The sequence below is a fragment of the Belonocnema kinseyi genome, chromosome 7 (genome assembly GCF_010883055.1).
Source record: "Belonocnema kinseyi isolate 2016_QV_RU_SX_M_011 chromosome 7, B_treatae_v1, whole genome shotgun sequence".
Taxonomy (NCBI): domain Eukaryota; kingdom Metazoa; phylum Arthropoda; class Insecta; order Hymenoptera; family Cynipidae; genus Belonocnema; species Belonocnema kinseyi.
Genome location: NC_046663.1, coordinates 101,802,293 through 101,824,570, shown reverse-complemented (window position 1 = coordinate 101,824,570; position 22,278 = coordinate 101,802,293). Strand labels below are relative to the sequence as shown.

Below are 22,278 nucleotides of genomic sequence, written 5' to 3'. Positions count from 1 at the left end.
TGTCCAGCGCCCCTACCGTAAATGAAACGCCCTACCCGACAGGGCCCAGATCTGGGCATCCAAAATGGGGGCCCGACCCGCCTAGATATGGCTCTTTAAATTTTTATTTCTATAATTAGTAACACTTCAAATGTTTTTATATTATATTTTTTGATCTTTCTATTTTACAAAACTTCAGTTTTTCAATATTCTGCATTATATATCATTATACATTATATCTCATTTTCAATATTCTATATTACATTATCTGTTTGTATTGCTTGGATTTATCGATAAAAATCTGAATTTCGAAGAAAACTAATATGCTTCGATAAAAAATGTTCAAATTTAGAGCTATTACACACACACACACACACACAATAATGAATTTTAATTATAAATATTTTTGAATCTTCTTAATATTATTTTAGAATGATTTTTCTTTGACTAATGCACATGGGACACGTGGGGTGAGATTTAAAAAGTGAAGTTATGTTCGAGAAAATATAAAAAGCATTTAATCTATAATGTTACTAATCCTGAAATTCATTCACAATATCAGCGACAAAATATAAAATTCTAAAAAGCTGGAAAACATTTTTTTATTTACATAAATAGTAAATTCGCTCAAAATGACGACGCTTTCTCGAATACATTGCTGGAAATATTGAGAAGCTAAAAATGAATTGTGATATTGATTCTAGCGAATTAATTTTTTTTTAATTTTGTAAGAGCTAGAACTCTGGTAATTTTTTTATCAGAACAAGTCATAAGAGGAAATGATTTTCCTTTTTAAATTCTACGAATGATTGTTCAGAGAATATTTGAATCTTGAAAAAAGTGGTCTCAAAAACATTCAAAATGCGCTCACTTTTCGCATTTTCATTCAAAATGACTCGCTCACCAACTTGATCTTTAGTTTAAGACACTAAAAGAGTATACGAAAGGACAATCCAATCTGTCAATTCTTTCGAAAGTAAACGTGCTAACAAACTAAAAATCCACAGGCAGATTCGTAAAAACCTTTTTTTCGGATTTGGGCAGTCTCAAAACATGGAAATTTCACAAAAACCAGGGGAGGGGCGGGGGGAGGGGTCAAATTTTACGCAAATATGATACCTTCTCTGATGAGAATGTAATAATTTACAAATTTATCGGGACTAAGGAATAAGTTTTCATGACATTATAACCTGTGACAATGACAGTCTTAAGTGAAAGTTTTTATCAGAATTGTTTTCGCCAATTACAAATGTTGTTCGACGACAGTCTATTTTTGGTATCACTTATAACCTGCGAATGATATTCATCAAGTCAATATATCTATTTTTATTGCGGTAATTTTCATGGAAACGATGCTCCCCCACTCTCGAGCCTAATCTTGATGCGTGGTGCTTCATGCGAATTGTTTCGATCGCTACGCACGTTGCCGCGCGCGGATCAGTGTTTGCAGACAGTGAAAGTTCGATTTTCAGAATAGATATTGTGGAAGTAATTATCTCACATTTGGTTCCAAAAAATTGTGAGCACATCATTCTCTCGTGGAATAAACTGAAAAATAGTTTAGCATCTACGAATTATTAATAAACCTTTGATTAAATTTGCAATACTTGAGGTCATCTCACGTGACAAGGAAATTATCATAAGGCATAAATATTATGATTTCGAAATTCTTTTATAAGCCTCATTAACAAAGCATATCATGACTTTATGCACATTAAAATTGCCTTAAAAGACCTAAACCATTGACGGCAACGTAAATAGCAAGCGGAACAATTCTCGGATGCTGAGCTGTCGCGGTTGCGGTGGGGAAAGAGCACGACAGATAGTTAGGGGAAGCGGCAAGGTAAATAGCGGCAAGGTGAGTAGCGTCGACTGTACTCGGAACTCCCGTATAAAGGCAACTTTGTCGACGATTTTTTAAATTCAACAATCGTATTTTTTGTTCAGCGTCTTGAATAGGTTCTACAAAAAATGTTGGATAAGGACGGTTTATTTTTAAGTTAATGTTCTGAAATCTAAAAAATTCACTGAATAGATCTTTTTTGCAACTTATTTTAATGTAAGTTTCCAAATTTTGTTAAACTTTAGCTATAAAATAAAAATTGCGCAATGCATACGTCTAGTAAATATTATAGAATTACTAATAATATATTTCAAATTCTTCTTGGTCGAGTACAATTTTTTTAAATATAAATAAATAAATTTTTATTTTTATGAACACAATGAAAAGAAATTAAGTTCTTGCCTTGAACGATGTTTCATCCAGAATAAAAAGGCATGTTCGAGGTATCTGTTTACATTATGGATGTAAACATTCCTAGCGATTGTACCGAATTCGAGTGGAGCTCATATTTGTTTTTTAACACATTTATTTATTCTTCAAACATTGTAATTATCTAAACAATTTTAATAAATGGCTATTTTTTAAAGAATACGTTTAATTTATTATGTTGCTTTGTAAATTTACAAGAAATATTATTTTTTTAAACAATTTTAATTAAAAAATTAAGACTAAGAATGTCTATCCAATGACTCTTTTCTATGTTGCTTTGTAATTCTACAAGAACTGATAATTATTAAAACAATTTTTAATAAAAAATTAACAGTCTGCCCTTTTTTCTACAAGTAAGTTTGTTTACGAATTTAACTAAAAATGTCTACCCGATGACTCTTTTCTATATTGCTTTGTAAATTTACAAGATCTGTTAATTATTTAACCAATTTTAATTAAAAAATTAGGAGTTTGCCCTTTTTTCTACAAGTCAATTTTTTATGGATTCAAGTAAGAATGTCTATACCATAAATCTTTTTTCTTTTGCTACGCAATTTTACAAGATGTATTAATTATTTAAACAATTTTAATTAACGAATTAAAAGTTCCCTTTTCTTAAGAGTTAATGTATTTGCGGAGTCAACCAAGAATGTCTATCCGATGACTGCATTCTATTTTGCTTTGAAAATTTACAAGTACTGTTAAGTATTTACAGAATTTCAATTTAAAAACTAAGAGTTTAACCGTTTGGATACGAGTCAATTTTGGACAGAGTCGACTAAGAATGTCTATACAATGACTCTTTTTTATGCTGATTTTCAAATTTACAAGTACTATTAATTATTTTGACAATTTTAATTGAAAAGTTAAAAGTTTGGCCTTTATCCTACGAGTCAATTTGTTTTCGAAATCAACTAGGAATGTCTATACGATGACTCTTTTTCATGTTGCTTTGCAAATTTACAAGAACTATTAAGTATTCACAGAATTTCAATTTAAAAACTAAGAGTTTAACCGTGTGTATACCAGTCAATTTTCGACGGAGTCGACTAAGAATGTCTATACAATGACTCTTTTTTATGCTGCTTTTCAAATTTACAAGTACTATTAATTATTTAAACAATTTTGATTGAAAAATTAAAAGTTTGGCCTTTATCCTACGAGTCAATTTATTTTCGAAATTAACTAGGAATGTTTATACGATGACTCTTTTTCATGTTGCTTTGCAAATTTACAAGAACTATTAAGTATTCACAGAATTTCAATTTAAAAACTAAGAGTTTAACCGTTTGGATATGAGCCAATTTTTTGACGGAGTCGACTAAGACTGTCTATACAATGACTCTTTTTTATGCCGCTTTTCAAATTTACAAGTACTATCAATTATTTAAACAAATTTAATTGAAAAATTAAACGTTTGGCCGTTATCCTACCATTCAATTTGTTTTCGAAATCTACTAAGAATGTCCATCCAATGACTCTTTTCTATGTTGCTTTGTAAATATACAAGAACTATGATTTATTTAAAGAATTTTAATTTTAAAATAAGAGTTTAACGTTTTTTCTACGAGTCAATTTGTTTTAGAAATCAACTTAGAATGTCCATCCGATGACTCTTTTCTATGTTGCTTTGTAAATTTACAAGAACTATGATTTATTTAAAGAATTACAATTTAAAAATAAGAATTTGACCTTTTTTCTACGAGTTAATTTGTTTGCAGACTCAACTAAGAATGTCTATCTGGTGAATTCTTTCTATGTTGCTTTGCAAATTTACAACAACAATTAATTATTTACAGAATTTCAATTGCAAAATTAAGAGTTTAACCTTTTTTCTACGAGTGAATTTGTTTACGGAGTGAACTAAAAATGTTTATCGGATGAGGATTTTCTATGTCGCTTTTCAAATTTACAAAAACTATTCATTATTCAAACAATTTTAATTAAAAAATTAAAAGTTTGGCCTTTATCCTACTAGTCAATTTCCCGTGCAGAAATTTCAATACGGATCTGAACGGGGCCAGATGGGGCAAAATTTGGCCCAAATTGGGCTATCTAGATGGGGTCAGACTCGAAAGGAAACACAATACCCGATCATGGCCCAACTGCTGCGCCCAGAGATAACCAGGCCTGGCCCCGATCGGGCCCATATTAATTTATTTTTCTTATTTTTAATTAAAAGGGGTTCTTAAATAAAATAATATTAAAATTGAATATATCTCCTCCTTAACTGAAACTTGAGAATATAAATATTAGGTTATTAAACAGATCACGATATGAAAACATTGGTGTATGTCAGACACTTTTTTCGAGCAAACGAGAAAGTCAAACGACGCAATATATCAGCCAGCATTTGTGTATGATAAACCATTTAAGTATTTTGTATTATATTTTTGATTTTAATTTCTAAATTAAAGCTGCTTTCAATTTCTATATTGAATTTAATTGTAGAAAGTTATTTTGAAATAAGTGGATTATAATATCGCACTGTCTCTTTAAGTTAATTTTACAAAAGCGACTATAAATAAGAAGGTTGTATTTACATTCCGATTATACTAAATCACCTAAAAATACGTGAAAATAAATATGTTTATGACGTCATTGTTGATCCAATTCGTTTTCACATTCAACACATGAAATATTACTTCTGATACTTTTCTTATAAATAAATAATCCTCATTCCGAGGTTAGGTTTCATCTTAACATTCTCAATAAATTTACTTATTATAGTCTTCAACACGTCATTCAGGATTATTTTGAAGTATACTATACCTACGCACTCGTCTTGTGCTCACTTTTAGCATTTTTTCCTACTGATTTTGTCACTTTTACAAATAATAATTGAAATATTTTTGACGCTTGACACTTTACATTGAAACTTGGGCGATTTGGAATCAACAGACTTTAGTCCGCGAAATTAATGAAGCGCCATCTACTGTCAAGCTTGGCTGTTGAGCCGGGGTCTAGAGGGGGCCAAACTCAACAACCACAACATTGTGTGTCCGATCTGGCCCAAATCGGAAATAAGGCAAACATTTGGCAATTTACGCACATGACTCTTTTCAATGTTGCTTCGTAAATTTACAAGAACTATTAATTATTGAAACAATTTCAATTAAAAAATTAAAATTTTGGTTTTTTTTTCTACGAGTAGGCTCTATTTTTTTAACATAATGGACTAAGAATATATTTTCAATGATTTTTTTTCTCTGATGCTTTGAAAATTGACAATTGTTAATTATTTAAAAAATTTTTATCAACAAATTTATACCTTGATTATTTTTGAAGTGAGACGCATAATTTGTTTACTGAATAAACAAAGAATGTCTTTCGATGATCTTTTCCCACCATACCTTGTAAATTTATAATAATTATGATTCATTTAAACAATATTCATAAACATATTGAGCATAAGGGTATTTTTCAATTATTAAACACAATTTGTTTACGAAGTTAACTAAGATTATTTTTGTGATGAATCTTTCCTAAGTTATTTGTTAAATTTGCAAGAATTATTAATTATTTAAAGAACTTTCATAAAAAAATTCAGAATTTGGATATTTAAGAAAGGAAAGGGTCAGTTTTTTTCACAAATTCAACTAAGAACATCTTTCCGATTAATTATAATGATCAAATTTTCATGATTTATTATTTAAACTACTTTCAAGAGCAAATTAGGAGTTTGGGCATTTTTTGAAGAATAGGCTTAATTTGTTTACGAAATCAACAAAGAATGTATTTCCAATTACATTTTACGACGACACTTTGCAAATTTACACTAATTATTTATTATTAAAATAAATTTCTTTAAAAAATTCAGAATTTGACTGTTATTTAGATTTTGAACCATTGGAACATTTTAAACAAATTAGTTTTTATAAGAAAATGTATGCACTATATATTTAATAAGAATTAAAAAAGAAATTAAAATTGTATCATGGTAAAAACTTTCATTTTCATTAGTTTCAGTAATTATTTCTTTTTATTAATTTCTTCCAGTAATTTCATAATTTTCTGTATGAATTTTAGTACAATTTGATGACAATGCGACCACAAACGAAATTATTCGAATTACTCTCAGTTGCTTAAACATTTGGCCAGCTGAGATGAAAACTGCAGAAAACCACCTCCCGATTTTAACGGATTTTCAAAATTCGAGTACACAAACCGGTCGTACTTCGTAGATGGTCACCCATCTACGAAGTAATTAGACATTTGCCATATGACAAACTTAAAATGTATTCTTTTTTAAATTAATATTCCTAGGAGCCCCATTTGTGTACTAGCGTTAGAGCAAAGCCACAGCTAGAGCTTATTCAAAAGTTTTTGTATAACTGGAATGCAGTTATATTATAGATATCCTTTTAAAGCTTTTGAATTATAGGTCGACTATTTAACAATAAGATCCTGCAGTGACCTCGCACTAACACTTCTATCAATATGCAATCAGGTGCCTAGAAATAGATATTTAAAAACGTAGCTTGTCATAGTTAATTATTACCTTATTCCTATTGAATATGCTTAATTTTCTCAGCAATGTATGCCAAAACACGCAACTCTCTACTATGTAAATTACAAAAGAGCACATATAGTCATCGTCAATTGAATTTTTGGTTAATTTTTAATAATATATTAAAATTTATTATTCACGTATGTATAGTCAAAAAACAAAAGAATTTATGTATTTTTATTTTTTCAAAATGTTTAATATTGAAAGTTAATTCATAGTAAAGTGGCGCGCAAATTCCACGAATTTCAAAGGAATTTTCTTATAGACAAACAAACGTGGATTTGTCTGCTTCGCAACCAAGTACTCTCTAAATGTGAATCAGTGAATTTTCGCTGATTCTCAGATATAAGTATACCACTGATTTAGTCAGTGTATGTACGCTGATCAATCAGTGGACTTTACGCCCTCTAACGCCTAACTCCCACTAATTCATCAGCGTATATACACTAATTGAATCAGTGGTATACGTATAGCTGAGAATCAGCGAACTTTCGCTGATTCTGATATAGAGAGTAAGCTTTATCATGATATAAGCTGTGTTCTTTTGAGCTTTTCTTTCACAGGTTATTTCCAGAAATGTAGAGCTGTTTTTGGAGGGGCCTTGACAAAGTGAACAGAGAAGAAATACCTTCAAAATGAACCATTTTACATTAAAATTAGTATATAATTGTGTCATTTTAAATACGAATTATCTTATTTCTTTGTTCGTAAATAAATTAGAATCAATTATACAAAAATTCGCAAATTCAAAGTGTCGCCCAAAGGCGCTTGCGCGTCTGATTTAAAATCATGCAGAGTGCCAGTGTTACCCTATCGACAATTCGCACGTCATTCTTTATAATCAGCGGAATGAATTTTCGGAGTCGCCAGGTTGTGGGGTCGTTATCCGATAGGCGATAGGGTAACATCAGTTCTTCAGTTGGTATTGGGCGTCCTCAGCTCGACCCGCCTCCAGCCACTCGAGCACTGGCGTTAGCGAGTTAACCTCCGCCCACCAATTGGCTGCACTGAAGTGGAAGGGGGTCTCCAGAGTGGGGAGTCCTTCGGTCTTCACGTACAGTCTCAGATCGCAACAGGACGCGAGTGTGCGCGTATCCCTGTCAGTATCCGTCACTATTTTTACTTTGCCGGTGTTTTAGTCCTCCCTGTTGTACGGTCTACCGTCCGTTTATCCATCTGATTCCCGCGTATCTTAATCCTCTTATCGCGGTTCAAGTGCTTCCGGACATTGTATACAAACACTTGAGTGAATTTCCGATCTCAACTACGAAAAGAGTGAGTCCTTCCTATCTCACGACATTGCGTATTTCATGCTCAGAATTACCGGTTTTATTTCGCAGGTGATTTCAAAGTTTCCTTTCCGGTTCGCGTGTGAAATTTGGAAGTGGTGACAAAAGTTGAGAACCTCGTGTTTCTAGTGACAGTTTATTTTGTGTGGGATTACAGAAGACGTGCGTGCGGTGATCACTCTAGGAGGGAAAACATGGACAATTATCGTTTCAAGGATCGACGTTTGCGGTGCCAGTGAAGCACTGTGCTGATTTCCGTTGTCGGATTTCTGATTCGAACGTATTTTTGGAGTAGTTGAGAATTTGTAATTTCTCGATAGGGAGAGACCGGTCGTCCTGCGTGACAACCTAACCTCTCTGTTTCGAGACCGCTTGGTCAGATAGGCCTGACTTGGTAAGGAGACCGCGTCTAGCGGATTACAGCAGCCAAAATTCGGGTGAAGAATAGGGAACCGTTGCCATCCTACGCGATGGAAATATCAGACGAGTACCAGGACATGGGTAACTCCGGCGGAGGTGTTGCTATGGCTAATATGCCAATGCATCACGGACACGCATCTGACAGTCCAATGGTAAGCAAATTGTTGTTTATTATTGTTTTATAGTCTTTTTTTCTTATTGCAATCATAGGAAAAAATAGTAGATTAAATTCATGTCTTTTGATTGGCACGAGAGAATCACCTTCCACCTTTTTCGTTCTCATTAGGGCGTTTTCATAAAATTTAAACTCACCATTTCCATTTCAAAGAAATCTCATTTACTCTGTTTACAATTTTTGAATCCTATTGGTATTCTGAGGTTAGGTTCCTCATTATATTTCACCTGTATCGAACCCAATTCAATAGAGTGACAAACTAATTTGAGCCGCAGAATAATGATTATGCGAGGGGCACCCAACTTGACGCTGACTTCAGATGATTTCAGTGACTTCATGTGAATTCACGACAGTGACTTCAGTGAAGGTGTACACCTGACTTTCTCGAGCTGTTACCCCCTCGTGATTAAGTTTATCGCTCTCAATCAAATATTTCAAATAGCATTCGAAGGATTGCGTGATTGGAATCTTGAATAAACATTAATTTATATCATTACAATTTGACATCTGATTCAAAATAGAACTTTAAATATTTTAATTTTGCCAATAATATGTAATATAGGGTAAATGTTCCAGTTACTGTGGTACTTACATATGTCTCATACTCAGATTTAAAAAATCACTAGATCAAAAACTGTAAGTAATTTATATTTTAAAGTAAATTTATGTTTCTAATCGTTATTAAGACTGTTGTATTTGAAACAACTTGAATTTAAAGACATCATCTAAAAATACGCTGTGATAGGGACGCAGTATAATGGGTACACATTTCTGTTATTTTATTCTACCATATAGGCTAAAAATATAAACTGAAATCGACAGTGATATGACACAGTAATACGTTATTGCACCGTTTTTTTACATCCTCAGTATTACCTACGTACTTTATATATCTAAATATTAATTATCCTTGTATATTGCTTTATGTTTTGATATTTATTATTATTGTTTATGTACAAAGCAGGATACTTATGTAAACTTTTAAAATTTTAAGTCGAATAATATTGAACCATTGAGTTACAAATATAAGCCAAAAAAGTGCATTTTGACAATTTTTCGGGTTAGCCCCTTATAGTTCCCGACCATTCAAATATATTTGAAGTAATTTGCATAAACGATAGTTGAAATTTTATGTACATTAAAATAAGAAGAGATGTACATTTTATTTTTTTTAAGAATCGACAGTTACTGCTAAACTTATTTTGATTTTGTGGAAAATCAAATTATCTGAGTGATTATCATGAATGTAAATGGAATTTAATATACGTGCTCTTAATGGCGATTTCATTTTCTTGAGATATTCATTTTAATACATAGTGGTATTTTAAATTTAATACTACTTTTAACAGTAGTGAATTATTCAATCCTTAACGCTTCAAACCTAAAATTATACAATTTCTAATAACTTCATAAGAAATTATTCATGCCTAAATCATTGGGACCAATCTACAGTTCTTCGTTCCATGTTCATTTTGATTTTAATTTGTACAATTTGTATCTTTTTAAATTAATGGTTTCTCAGTCTGTATCAGTTCAATTTAATATATTTTATAAATCTTATAAATTCGAAATTATTTGTATAGGCTTTAAATTTCAGGTTTATAAATGTTTAATTGGCTGCCCTTGCAACAACTGTGCAAAAATTAAACAAAAAAATTGACAAAATTCTTTAAAAAAGTGGAAAAGTGATTAATTAAAATCAGTAGTACAATAAACATTTAAAGCTGTATAATATTAATAAGAAGAGCGTGTTTCAATTGAATTCAGTTTTTAAAATGTTGTTTGCAAGGTTAGCAATTAAAAAAATGTTCCTACTTTATTAATATTTTAGTAACACGTATTTAAAGTCAGACATTCCAGAAAATTTTGAAACAATTCTTTTTAATTTTATATTTCAGTGTGACAATGCAAGACTATTCAAAACATATGATGGAAATGTTTAGTATGTAACTTATACCACTTCTTGATTTATATGCAAGATGTTAATACTGTTTAACTATTGCACAAGAATTTACGTCAATCTATTTAAATTTTGCTCTATTAACATATGGTGGCATATATTTAATAGAAATTAATAATTTCTAACATTGAAAAACGAACACACGCAGTGAAGGATATTATTTTCTCTTTCTAAAATTTCTTCATATTTACCATGCTGAATTAGACATTTCTAATCGTAGTTTTTTAATCTTCACAAAAAATGTACTTGAAAAGTTTTTGTTGAAAGTGATGTAATTTATTTTTCATGCTACATTTTTTTCTATGAATTCTGCCAACTAAAAGATCATAATTTACTATAATAATATCAAAAATTACAAAAATATTCAATGGCACCATATATATATAACTTGATACTTTTGATTCATAACCTTTTTTTATAGAGTGCCTATTTTTCGAGTACTCATCTCAAAGATCTATTGTTCCCTCTAATTCCTCACCAAAACGGGTAATTTTTTATCTTTTCTGTTTGCACAAACTTGTCATAAATGTTCCTTGGTAGCAAAATATATAGGCTAGATAACAAATCGATCAATGAACTGTTGTTGACATTTTCTAAAGTTCTAGAAACAAAGGTATTCCTTTTTAATGACTCAAGTAAAAATCACTGCTTTTAAAAACAGTCAGAAGAGGTATAATTTGCAACAATTAAACTATATTAGATACACAAGAAAGATTAGATTTATATTTCAAATAAGCTTTTCAAATAGGCTTTCAAATAAGTATTTTTTTTAATTTTGTACAATAATTTTAAAAATTTTAAATGTTATTAGTTTATTTACGCTATTTATTTATAAATTGAATTCACTTACTTACCCTCAAAATAGTATTTAAACCTTCCAGACAGTTAGTTACTTATGCGATGCCTAACGTCGAGATAAATGTGGCTGTATAAATAGAAATTAGACACTATCATCGTAACTAATTTGCACAAACGTATGTACATGTCTTATTACGCCCACATGCCAGTTCTTTGTGCACTTCTCGTATTAATTGTCTTTATCTAAATACTTGACTATGAACTGCACACTTTATTTTTTTATGAACCCAGAAGAAAATTATTTAAAATCTTATTAATTTATATTTTTCTGCGCCCAGTATAGGTCAATCATTATGCAATATTAATATATATCTGTTTATGTGTAACTTTCTGTCGTTAAACCCTTTTTTTATTTTTTCGACATTGAAATTCTACGTTCACATCGCCTCATGTTCTATAAATCGATTAATTTTTTATGACCTATTTTCACTTATGAACGTTTCTCTTGTCATATATTTTTTTTGTAAAATTAGTTTTTCCAATGAATGCAGTAAACCCCGGAACAGATAAAACTCATTACAATGCTAATCGAAAACTGACTTGTGTATTATGAAAATGTAACTTTGAAAATCACCCATGGTGCACGCAGAATGACAGAATCTAACAATTGTTATTTCAAGTGTGCGTCATACATACTATTAATTTTGTGATAACGTTACAAAAGGGAATAAGTGGTCATGAAAGTTTCGCGACACATCACGAACGTTAAAAGATAACTGGAATACAATTTTCTTCAGCGCAATTTTGTTAACATTATCTTCATCCTTATACTTTTTTCTCACGCTTTAACCAATCATTATTTTTAGGAATAGATTATTATATTTTCACGTTTGTCATGGCCATAGATTCTTTGTTATTGATATATTATTTTTTCACTGGCATTTCTTTTTTTTGCCTCATGACGTTTTATTTTAATAAGGGGGTAAGTGTTCTCAGCACTTGAAAGTAATTTTCATGTCGTGCGTTGGTAAGTGATCCTCTGTAGATAATTTGCCCGAGTCAGTAACCTTCTGCGGTTGTGGTCGAAGAAAAGATCTTGTGAGCTCGACTCCATTTGTCTCGCAGATTAATTAATCTTCCCACTTACGCACATGAAGTGGCCATTCCCGCATAATTTTAAACATACAATTTTCCTCATCAGTTATAAATGGTATATTCAGTGCAATTTTATCGTTTAAAATTAAACATTTTCGAGTGTAAAAAATAAAATTCTTAAGTAAACGAGTCAATAATAAACAACCAAAATTAAGAAATTTTATAAATTTTAAATATTAAATATACGTTTTTAACAGTCAAATTAGTTTCTGCAAGTATAGGCAGATGTGTGCCTAAGAACGGGAAATTTGATTTTTTAAATGTTTAAAATACAGAATTCATGCGTAAGTAGTGTTTTGATCAAAATAAAAATAAATACGCGAAAAGGGCCTGTTAAACGTCTTGTATCCGAATTCTGCAATAAAAAAAAAATTTTCATAAAGGCAAATGTAATTATACGAGTAGAAATTGCCTTTGCGTTATGGTGGTTTTCAGTTAAATTTGTTTTTCAAACTGCACATGGGCCATTATTATTCTCACCTAGCCTGTGGGATTGAAGCACTTTGAATATCATTTACATATTACATATTTTATCTGAAGTACTATTAAACTCGTGTAAATCAAAGCAAAACCTTAAAAAAAGAGTTCAATCACGTGAATGGAATCAGAAAAATATACATTAAATAACAATACAAGCTTAATCGTCATCTTTTATCTGATATATAGTCAAAAGCGGATCTATTTATCATGAAAACAAAAAACTTCGTTAAATGTTAGTAATAAAAAAGATTAAAATAAGGGAAGCATTTTTCTCTATGATTCACATTTTACAGCACAATTGTAAAGTCAAAGCTGATAAGACAAAAAAGATTCAGGAAAATAAAGATAATATGCAAAAATAAAAGCAATTAAAAAATGGTGCTTCATTTGCCGCAAATGCAAAACAGAATACACCAAACTTTCGCTTTCAGTTACTGCTAAGTAACACGCTTGCCACTTGGGGTCCATATGGCCCCCAGCGTGGGAAGTTGTTAATAAGAACAAAACTACTCGATAGATTTACTTGAAAATTTTGTTATAACTTCTTGGAGTGTTAATTAAAAGCCTTGTTAGGGTTTACAGACAAAGTCAATATTTAAGTATGTTAAGACAATTACTGAATGTAAAAAACATATTTATTTTGAGAAATTAATGGTGGAATTTTGCCGCTCATATGCGGCCCCTAGGCAAGTTTGAATGGCTGCCACAGACAGCCAAACTTACCTAGATTAATCCTATTGATCGTAGATGATAGATATACTGATGAAATATAACCGACTATGATTTAAAACCCGCTGCTATTGGGTTAAGGTACTCAAATTCCAGCTAGAAAGGTGCTGGGATCCGTATGGACCCCCAGTGGCAAGCAAGGGTTATAAATGTGTGTGTGTTCGTGTGTGTGTGAGTGTGTCAATTGGAAACGAATCAGGCGGTCCTCACTGTTTACGTTTCGATACCCCAAAGATCAGTCCAAGGTTATTTGAAGCCAACCCCCGACACTGGACTGAAAGCGAGGGTTTGGTGTATAAATCGTGGAAAAGAGATTTTAGCAGAAATATTAATTCTCGAGTTAGATCCCTTTCCTCTGTACACTGAGCAAAATGAATTTTACCTTTTATGATCTTGGATTTTAAACGTTGGAGCTGCATCAATCTACGGAATTTTTAACATATTAGCGATAAAATTTCGTAAATTTCGGAGACAAAATCGTATTAAAAAAAAAAATTCGCCTGAAAAATTGTACTTCTAACCTCGAAAGAAATAATGGGATACCTTGCCAACAATTTTTGTTGAGAAGTATCATTGCATTAAAAAAGTCAAAGCTTCCAAATCATAATTCTACAGAAGTTCTGCAAACATTTATATACAATCTATGACAATATGAAAATGTGAAAGATCGGTTAGGTTGACTGTAATACGGTGAGCGTATATACACGCAGAATAAAGAACCTTACATTTTACTGGAAACCAAGTTAAATCTACCGATCTTCCTAGTACGTATTTGGACGACATGACAGTTCAGTAAACGTCGCTATTCTGTAGAGTTCCTGGTCGCTGCAATGAAGAATTATCATGTCATTTTAACGAATAATATAAAGAGATCTGAATTATGTTATCGGCGTAGACTACAGTCAAGACAGCACTATAAATTGTGAAAAAGTATTGATAAATAAGCGCACGGTTATTTCTTATAAATATTTTCGGATATACTTATAATTAATCGTTATTTGTAAGTTATAATGCTTATAATACAATTAATATTTCGCACGCAAGTCAACAGTCTTAACCACTACACTAGTATACGAGTTGCGATCTGTAAAATAATTTTGAAATGCATTTGTAACTGAGGATGGTGACCTCGGGAACGACTTCTGAACAGACAACTATGCAATCGCGGCACACAACAAAAGTTCTACAATTCACATCATATCTATATGTAGGAACAAAAACACGTCTTGCTCCAATAAACTCAAGTGTACGCGATCTGTGAATAAGTTGTGCCATGCAAAATTGTATTATTTTTATAAAACCCATTCCTTGCAAAGTGGGAATATGGAGTAATGTGACGGCTGTCACAGAAATGTCAAAAAGGAATGTTTTTTAGGTGATGCAATCCATTCATTGCCGATTGCGTCGTGAATTCACCCGGTGCTCCGCGCGGATAGCTTGCGTTGCGACTTTAGGGGCGAGTTGAGTAAGCCGATCGGATCGGTAACATTTACCGATCTTTCGGTAATGTTCACTGCACTACTATTGTAATCTCGGTTCAGTGGATTTTACATGTTGCTCAGTATGTAATACGAGGGAATAGAGGTTTATTTTACTGAAGGATTACCGTTGAAATAACCTTAATTTCACTGTGATCATTACGAAATTGTAAGTGATTTTGGCATTTTCACCCTCCTATTAAGAGCAGTTTATACTGTTACGGTTACAAGAAACTCTTTACAATTCTTGATAAGTAAATACTACATTCTTTTTTCTGCGTGTAGCACAAATATTTTCGGTGTCTATAGACCGTCTAGACAGAACCTTTAGTTTAAACCATAAATATTGAGTAATCCTCCCTAAGATTAATAATTTTTTTCAGCAACATTTTTTTCTAATTCACCTTCACATAACCGACCATTACTTTGGCACGCAATACGTTCAACTACAACGATTCTTGACGTTCCGCTTATTAAGCTTGACATTCATATGTGTATATGTAATATCACACTCGTTATAAATGCGAAGGTAATTGTCAGTCGGGTGTGAAGCCTCGTTAATTTAAACCACTGGGCATCTTTTTATTTTTTTCTTTCGTTCTCTCGATCTTATTATACAGATAAATGTACAGAAATCTTTGAGCTGTTGACACTGTAGTGAAATACGCACGAAGGTATTTTGATGCTCGCATCATAAATGAGGACTGTTTAGTTAGGGTAATGCGGGAAAAGTGGCGCATGTATGTATATTCTAGAGAAATTGAGTTTAGGGAGGGATATTTGATTAATTTCGGATGGTCTCTCGATTGTGAAAGAACGAGATTTTGATTGTAATAATTATTTATGCTAATATGCTTATTCTGGGACCGTTACCTGCCTCTCTTGTGACATTAACACCTTCAGTTGGTTAACACATTGAAACGCAATAAGAAGCTCAGAAGCTCAGACGTGTATTGGAGGCATATTGGTACCAATAAACTTTCTTCGGAATCTAGTTACTCTTTATTTTCGAAGGAAACACTTAAAACACGTTAAAAATGGATTCCTTTCTTTTCACACATATTTTTTTCAATGAATAAATTATATAAGTAATTAAAAGAATTCACGGAACTAAAAATCATTTCGTTTCCTTAAATTTATAAATTTTTCAAACAAATTCGTCACCAACGTTATTTTGTTGGTTCCATAAAATCTTCACATTCAATCGATTTTCATAATCTAAACAAGAAATTCATTAGGACATTTTTTATTTCTGCGTATAGCTCTTAAAAAAATGGAGCGCAATTATGTTGTAATTTTCTTTGTGCAAAGTAGATCATAAACTTGCATTGCGCAAAAGTATAGTTTTGACGAGCTTATAAAAGACATCAATTTGCAAAGTAAGATTTTATTCGTAAATTTACGCATGTATTATAAATAAATAAATGGGATAAATAATGTGTTGACAGGGATTATGAATCATCGTCGAGGATAATTAATGGGCAATGTAATAACGAAGCTGATTCACGTTTAGGTTAGAAGTGGAAACTTTGAAAGTCGACATAAACTGTATACATATAATCAGGCTATAACCTACGTTTCGAAAGCTTATCAAAAATGTCGATGGAAAGACTGGGCATATTAATATACAAAATTATGTCTATTGACATTTTTTTACATCGTTGTCCGTGCCAGAAAGTCACCCGCAGCTGATTTGTTTACTGTGATAGAGTCATAAACCTTCTATAAGCGACAGTTGTATCAGCTTGCAACTTCATTTCAATTATATCTTGGTTTCTAGAGAGCAGGTTTCAGTTTGAGAAGAGTTATAGTTATTGTCATCAAGTGATATAGATGATTCTTTTAACAAATTTTTAAATATATCATTTTTAAGAAGAAAGTCAAGTGATTCTTTCTTTCGAATCGAAAAGATAATTATAAATGTGTCTGTGATTTAAATTTATTTTAAAACTATTTTCGCTCACATTTATAACTTTGATTAAAACAATATATTTATATACACACAAAGAGAATGTAAACATGGTATGTGATTGACAAGAGATAGAAGCTTACATTATATTCATTTCATCAGCTTTGATTCGTTATATCTTTATGATGATACTTGCTGCTTAGCGTCGTTTTATGGCATATTCTCTCCATAATAGTCTAACAGTTTAACATCGCGGCGTTGCCAGGTGTCATATTTTATGAGATGCATTATTTCCTCATTTTTGAAGAAAGTTTACGAGTACAGAGAAAGAGCTTGTCACATAGAAATTTTAATTGGTTGTTTAAATCTTTATTTCTGAAGATAGTACAATTTTATTAGTTAATCAAAGAGGGTTAATAGGAAGGGGTTCAATATTATTATGACGATGCAACGGGTTAATACTTTGTACTTCGTGGTTATTGCATTGACTATAATGATTGACGAATTAATAATATAGTCAATAATTCAACTTGAATATTATAGTATATTATGCAACAAGGGGGAGAAGAGGAACTTTATTGAAAAGTGTGTCTTTTCAGTACGAACTGAAGATGAGTGCATGAAACAAAGACGGGTACCTCTACCCTATGATTTACACTATATTTTATATACAAAATGTGTTATATAAAATACATTTTAGGCGCCTTTCCAAATTTGAAAATAGTGAATCCATATCTCGTTTGTGCGGGATCAATGGAGCGTGTAGCATTCGGAAGCGTGCCCGGACAGACCGATTAGGTTGCATCTGTCAGCCAGAAGCGAGAGAAATATAGAATCGGCGTGGCGCAGTCAGGTGCAAAGAAACAAGTGAGATGCGTTTTGTCGCAGGTATTCTGCGTAGCAGGGTGGAACTGTGGGTAGTAGTGGTTGCACTGTGGAAAAGAGGGGTTGAACATTAGAGTGGGGGAGGAGGCGACGTGCGAGTGATCCGCGGCGCCGCGTGCATCGGACGCTTGAGAGAGCAAGGGCGGGGATTCCCCTCTCGGCCAATCGCGAATCGGTTAGCGAGTGCGCTCACCTACGGACTCTCTCGTCGCGGTTTCACCTGCAGACGCCATGGTCGTGACGTCATCGCGCCTTACGACCAGACAGGCGTCTGCACACGAAGCGCATCGCGAATCAAATCAAAGTAATTCAATCGATAATCTTAAGTTCATACGCATCAAGAGACATTCGAAAGGGTTATAGGGTTGCGACCTACATTCTGCCGATGACTTTACTCACATGCATATCTTCCAGCGCTTTTGCTATTTTTTGTTGTTGACTTCAAATTTCTCCGAATGAGAGATGCTTCCATTTTTCCAAGTTACTGTGGACTTCAAATTTTTCCAAATGATATTTGCCGCATTGTGACTATCCGCAAATGTGACTTGCCGGTGTTTGATATGGCCCAGTCCCCATATAACAAACAGCCCGAATAAACTAAACATTCTCAATAAGCAGAACAGCTTGCAAAATAAGCGAAGCTCACCACAGAAACGAAACATCATGAGTACGAAATTGAATAAGCGGAACAGTCTTATAAAAGAAATATCATAAATAAGGTAAACCAGTTAATAAGCAAAACCACCCTTAATCGGTTAAGCTTTAAGGTTTATCCCTAAAGTTAGTTTTATTTAGGAATCAGATATATATACAAGTTCATCATTATTTTTTCATAATTTGCATTCAAAACTATACAATTTTGAACATTTGGATGAAAATAGTAATTATTAGTTATTATAATTATGAAAATCGTTTTAATGTCCGTTTGGAATTGCGTGCCAACCGTGAATTCCGGCACACGTCATCTCGCTGCACAGTACAGTAGTAAATTTAAACAATTACATTTTTTTAAATAATTAAAAATTAATTTAAAAATTCTGGCAAATATTCCACTAAACAAGCATGAATAATTTTAAGTAAAAAAGAGAATACAGTACTGGATAATTCTCATGAAGTCTCTATACTTTCCCGTCACATTTTCACAAACCCTAAAAAAATTATTCTAAAAACTGAAAAAAGTTATTTATTCCCATGCATTTTAAATAGAAAACTTCAAATCAGAACCGACTGCTGTTCATATCCAAATTAAAATAAAAAACATAGGGAGTGATAGCTGCTTCAAATAATTATGCGATGATTACTAGCTCCCACCAAATCCACCGTGAAACTACTGATCGAGGGCTAGTTACTTGTTCGGACTAGCCGACAACATACAGTAGGGCCAACTGTTTGTGTATTTGACTAGACCCCCTATTCTATTTTCTATACGGGTTTCTTTAATACAAAGAAATACAGTGAACTTCCACCTATTTGAAAGTTCCCCTATTTGAAATCTCCTATACATGCTTATTTGAAATTGAGCAGTTGCTTTACCTATCACCACGGTCCGTGTACGGGCTGTACGATCACGCCCGCGTCAGTGGCTGACCAATTAAAAACAGAGGACCGAAGAGCGGGAAGCCTTCGTTGATTTGAATTGAGTATTTGAGCATGACGTGATGGGAATCCAGACAACTTTTTCGGGAAAATGTACGAATAGTAATGTTTATCAAGTGTAGAATGCACTTTATCAGTCATATTCTATTATTTTGTCGATTGACGACCTGTCAGTGTCACGAAGTAAAATAAAATATAAAAAATTTCGTGTTCGTGTATCAGATCGGGTACTCTAGCCTCAAATGTTAGACAGTTCGTTGTATTTCGTGACACTGAAAGGTTATGAGTTGAGCAATATGCTAACCTTACAGACATTTTCACTTATCCCACCAATATCGTGATGTCATGCTACAAAACGCAATACTCAGCGAAATATTTGAGTCATTTTTTGATTCTATTATATTGATTATTATTTGACAAATTGCACTGTTTCCAGGAAATGTTATATTTGTCACATCGTGCGACAACAAAAACACTGACATGAATGAAGGCTAACGGAACATGATTTTTCAACCGCGCATGTGCCGAAAAGCGCGGGTCTATTAAAAATTACAAAGTAAAAAATCGTAATATTAAATTAATAATAAATTATTTAAAGAAATGGGCTATTCCTTAGATTTAATTTCATTAATCTTTTTAAAGTGTACAAGACGTACACTACCTTTTTGGTTTTCCCGTTGAAGTAAAAATAATATTAACTTATAATTAATAATATAATACTAATATTATGATTTTTTTTCTAAATCTTGAATAAAGAAAAAGATTAAGTAATATTGATAAGTAAAAATATCAGACATTATGCTTTAAAAGATTGTAACAGATGAGTTATCAATATAATGATTCCCCACTCCCAGAACTAAATTAATAGATACATTTACTTTTAAACTCGCGATTTTAGAAAATTCAGGCTAAAACTGATTGAGACTGAAAGAATGTGGTTACTCAATTCCGCAATCGGTGATGAAAAACCGCGAATTGCTCTCGTTTGCTATACTATGTCTTTGAACTAATTCTGGATGCCGTAACTTTTGCCGCATAAACTTTTTCCTAAATGTTACATTACACAAACGAATAGCTTTAACCATTTATTAGCACGGTCTTGCCAATTCAGATTTTACGAACCAGTGATAACTTATGATATATGTTGTATGATTTATAACGCTTGCATCATGTCTTTTAAAAACTGTACTTTTAATATTTATTGTATTCTTGACTATTGTAACTATAGTCTATACTATATCTATATTCAAATTTTGTCAAATATTTAAAACTAAAAAATAACCTACAATTCATCGACTAAATTCTTATTTATAATCAAAGTGCGACGTACGGGTGGGGTTTACATGAAAATTCACTGCCATTGTCAGACTTTTTACGTGAGTACTGCTGCTTTTAGGTTAGGTGTCTTAATTATGTACTTAATTGAACTTGTCCACTTGAAACCCAGTATAATAAATTTATGTTCAACTAGAAACAAATATAATGCTTTATTATTTAGAATTAAACATTACTGCCAAAATTATCTTTAATTTGTATAAAGTGAAATTACCTGGCTCTTCTAAGAATTGATCAATATACATGTATATTAAATTTACTACGCAGCCTCTTAATAACTATTTTATAGACCGAGTTCTTAGAGTTACTATAAAAATGTATAGTAAATGTATATTAAAATTGCAAACATTTTTAACAGTGCTGATATGGGCCGCACAAGGCTTGTAACGCTTATTAAAACTTCCAAGGGATTTTCAGTACGTTATGTCACTTATCTAAACAACGAAGAATTAAATTCATATACAAAGCCATTTAAACTGCTGAATTGTATCAACCTCACCGGAGCGCTTTAATGTCGCATGCCGTTATTTTTCAAAATGCAAAAAACATTACATGCAAAATATCGAACATTAATATGATTTTTTCAACTGAATTAGTTAAATTAATTAGACTAGTTTAATTTCAAGAAACACACAAATATAATACAAAAATTGCGGAACAATTACGAGTATTGGTTAGAAGTTTAGCGTAGCAATATATCTCTACTATCGGCGAGAAAACTGTAGGCATCTGCCTTTGATGCTTAACAACAACTCAGTCAAAAGAAATGCCAGCGCAAAAAAAAATAGTCATTTAAAAGCTGAAAGTGTTCTACGCCAAGTCAAGTTTAGAGCATTATTTCTTATACAAGGGGCGATGGGAAAAATTTGAAAAAATCACGAGTATGAGGAAAACTGTTGTGAACCAGTTGCAGTTGAGAAATTTAAAACATAATAAAAATTGTTGCTTAAAAGTACAAAAATGTGCAACTATATTATCTTCAGTTATAATACAGATATTAAAGCAATTCAAACTGCAAACTGTAATGGATAGGCTCTGTATTTATTTTCAATCAGCCGGAAGGACGTGTTAGTCTTATTTTTTGTGAAAATCGCGATATTGTCATACATTTTTTTTTGTTGGAAAACAAGTGACAGAAAGAAGGGGGGGGGGGTTTGTTTTACTGCCGACCGCTGGTACCATTCTTCGACTCCTGGTTCTGAATGCTTGGATGGCACCTGGCCACGGGCCGAAGAAAGGGACCAGCGGTTGGCAGTAAAAAAACGCCCCCCCCTGCTTTCTGTAACTTGTTTTCCAACAAAAAAAAAT

General features: G+C 32.3%; 1 protein-coding gene across 2 annotated transcripts in view; it reads left to right on the top strand.

The window, feature by feature from the left end:
- Window positions 1-7,827: 7,827 nt before the first annotated feature.
- LOC117176098 (protein dead ringer-like) overlaps window positions 7,828-22,278 on the top strand; it is a 171,512-nt gene continuing 157,061 nt past the window's right edge. For both annotated transcript variants that reach the window (XM_033366133.1, XM_033366132.1), the window contains exon 1: window positions 7,828-8,622. In XM_033366133.1, the coding sequence (XP_033222024.1) occupies window positions 8,521-8,622 (102 nt within the window). In that variant the 5' untranslated portion in view covers window positions 7,828-8,520. The remainder of the gene's footprint in view (window positions 8,623-22,278) is intronic.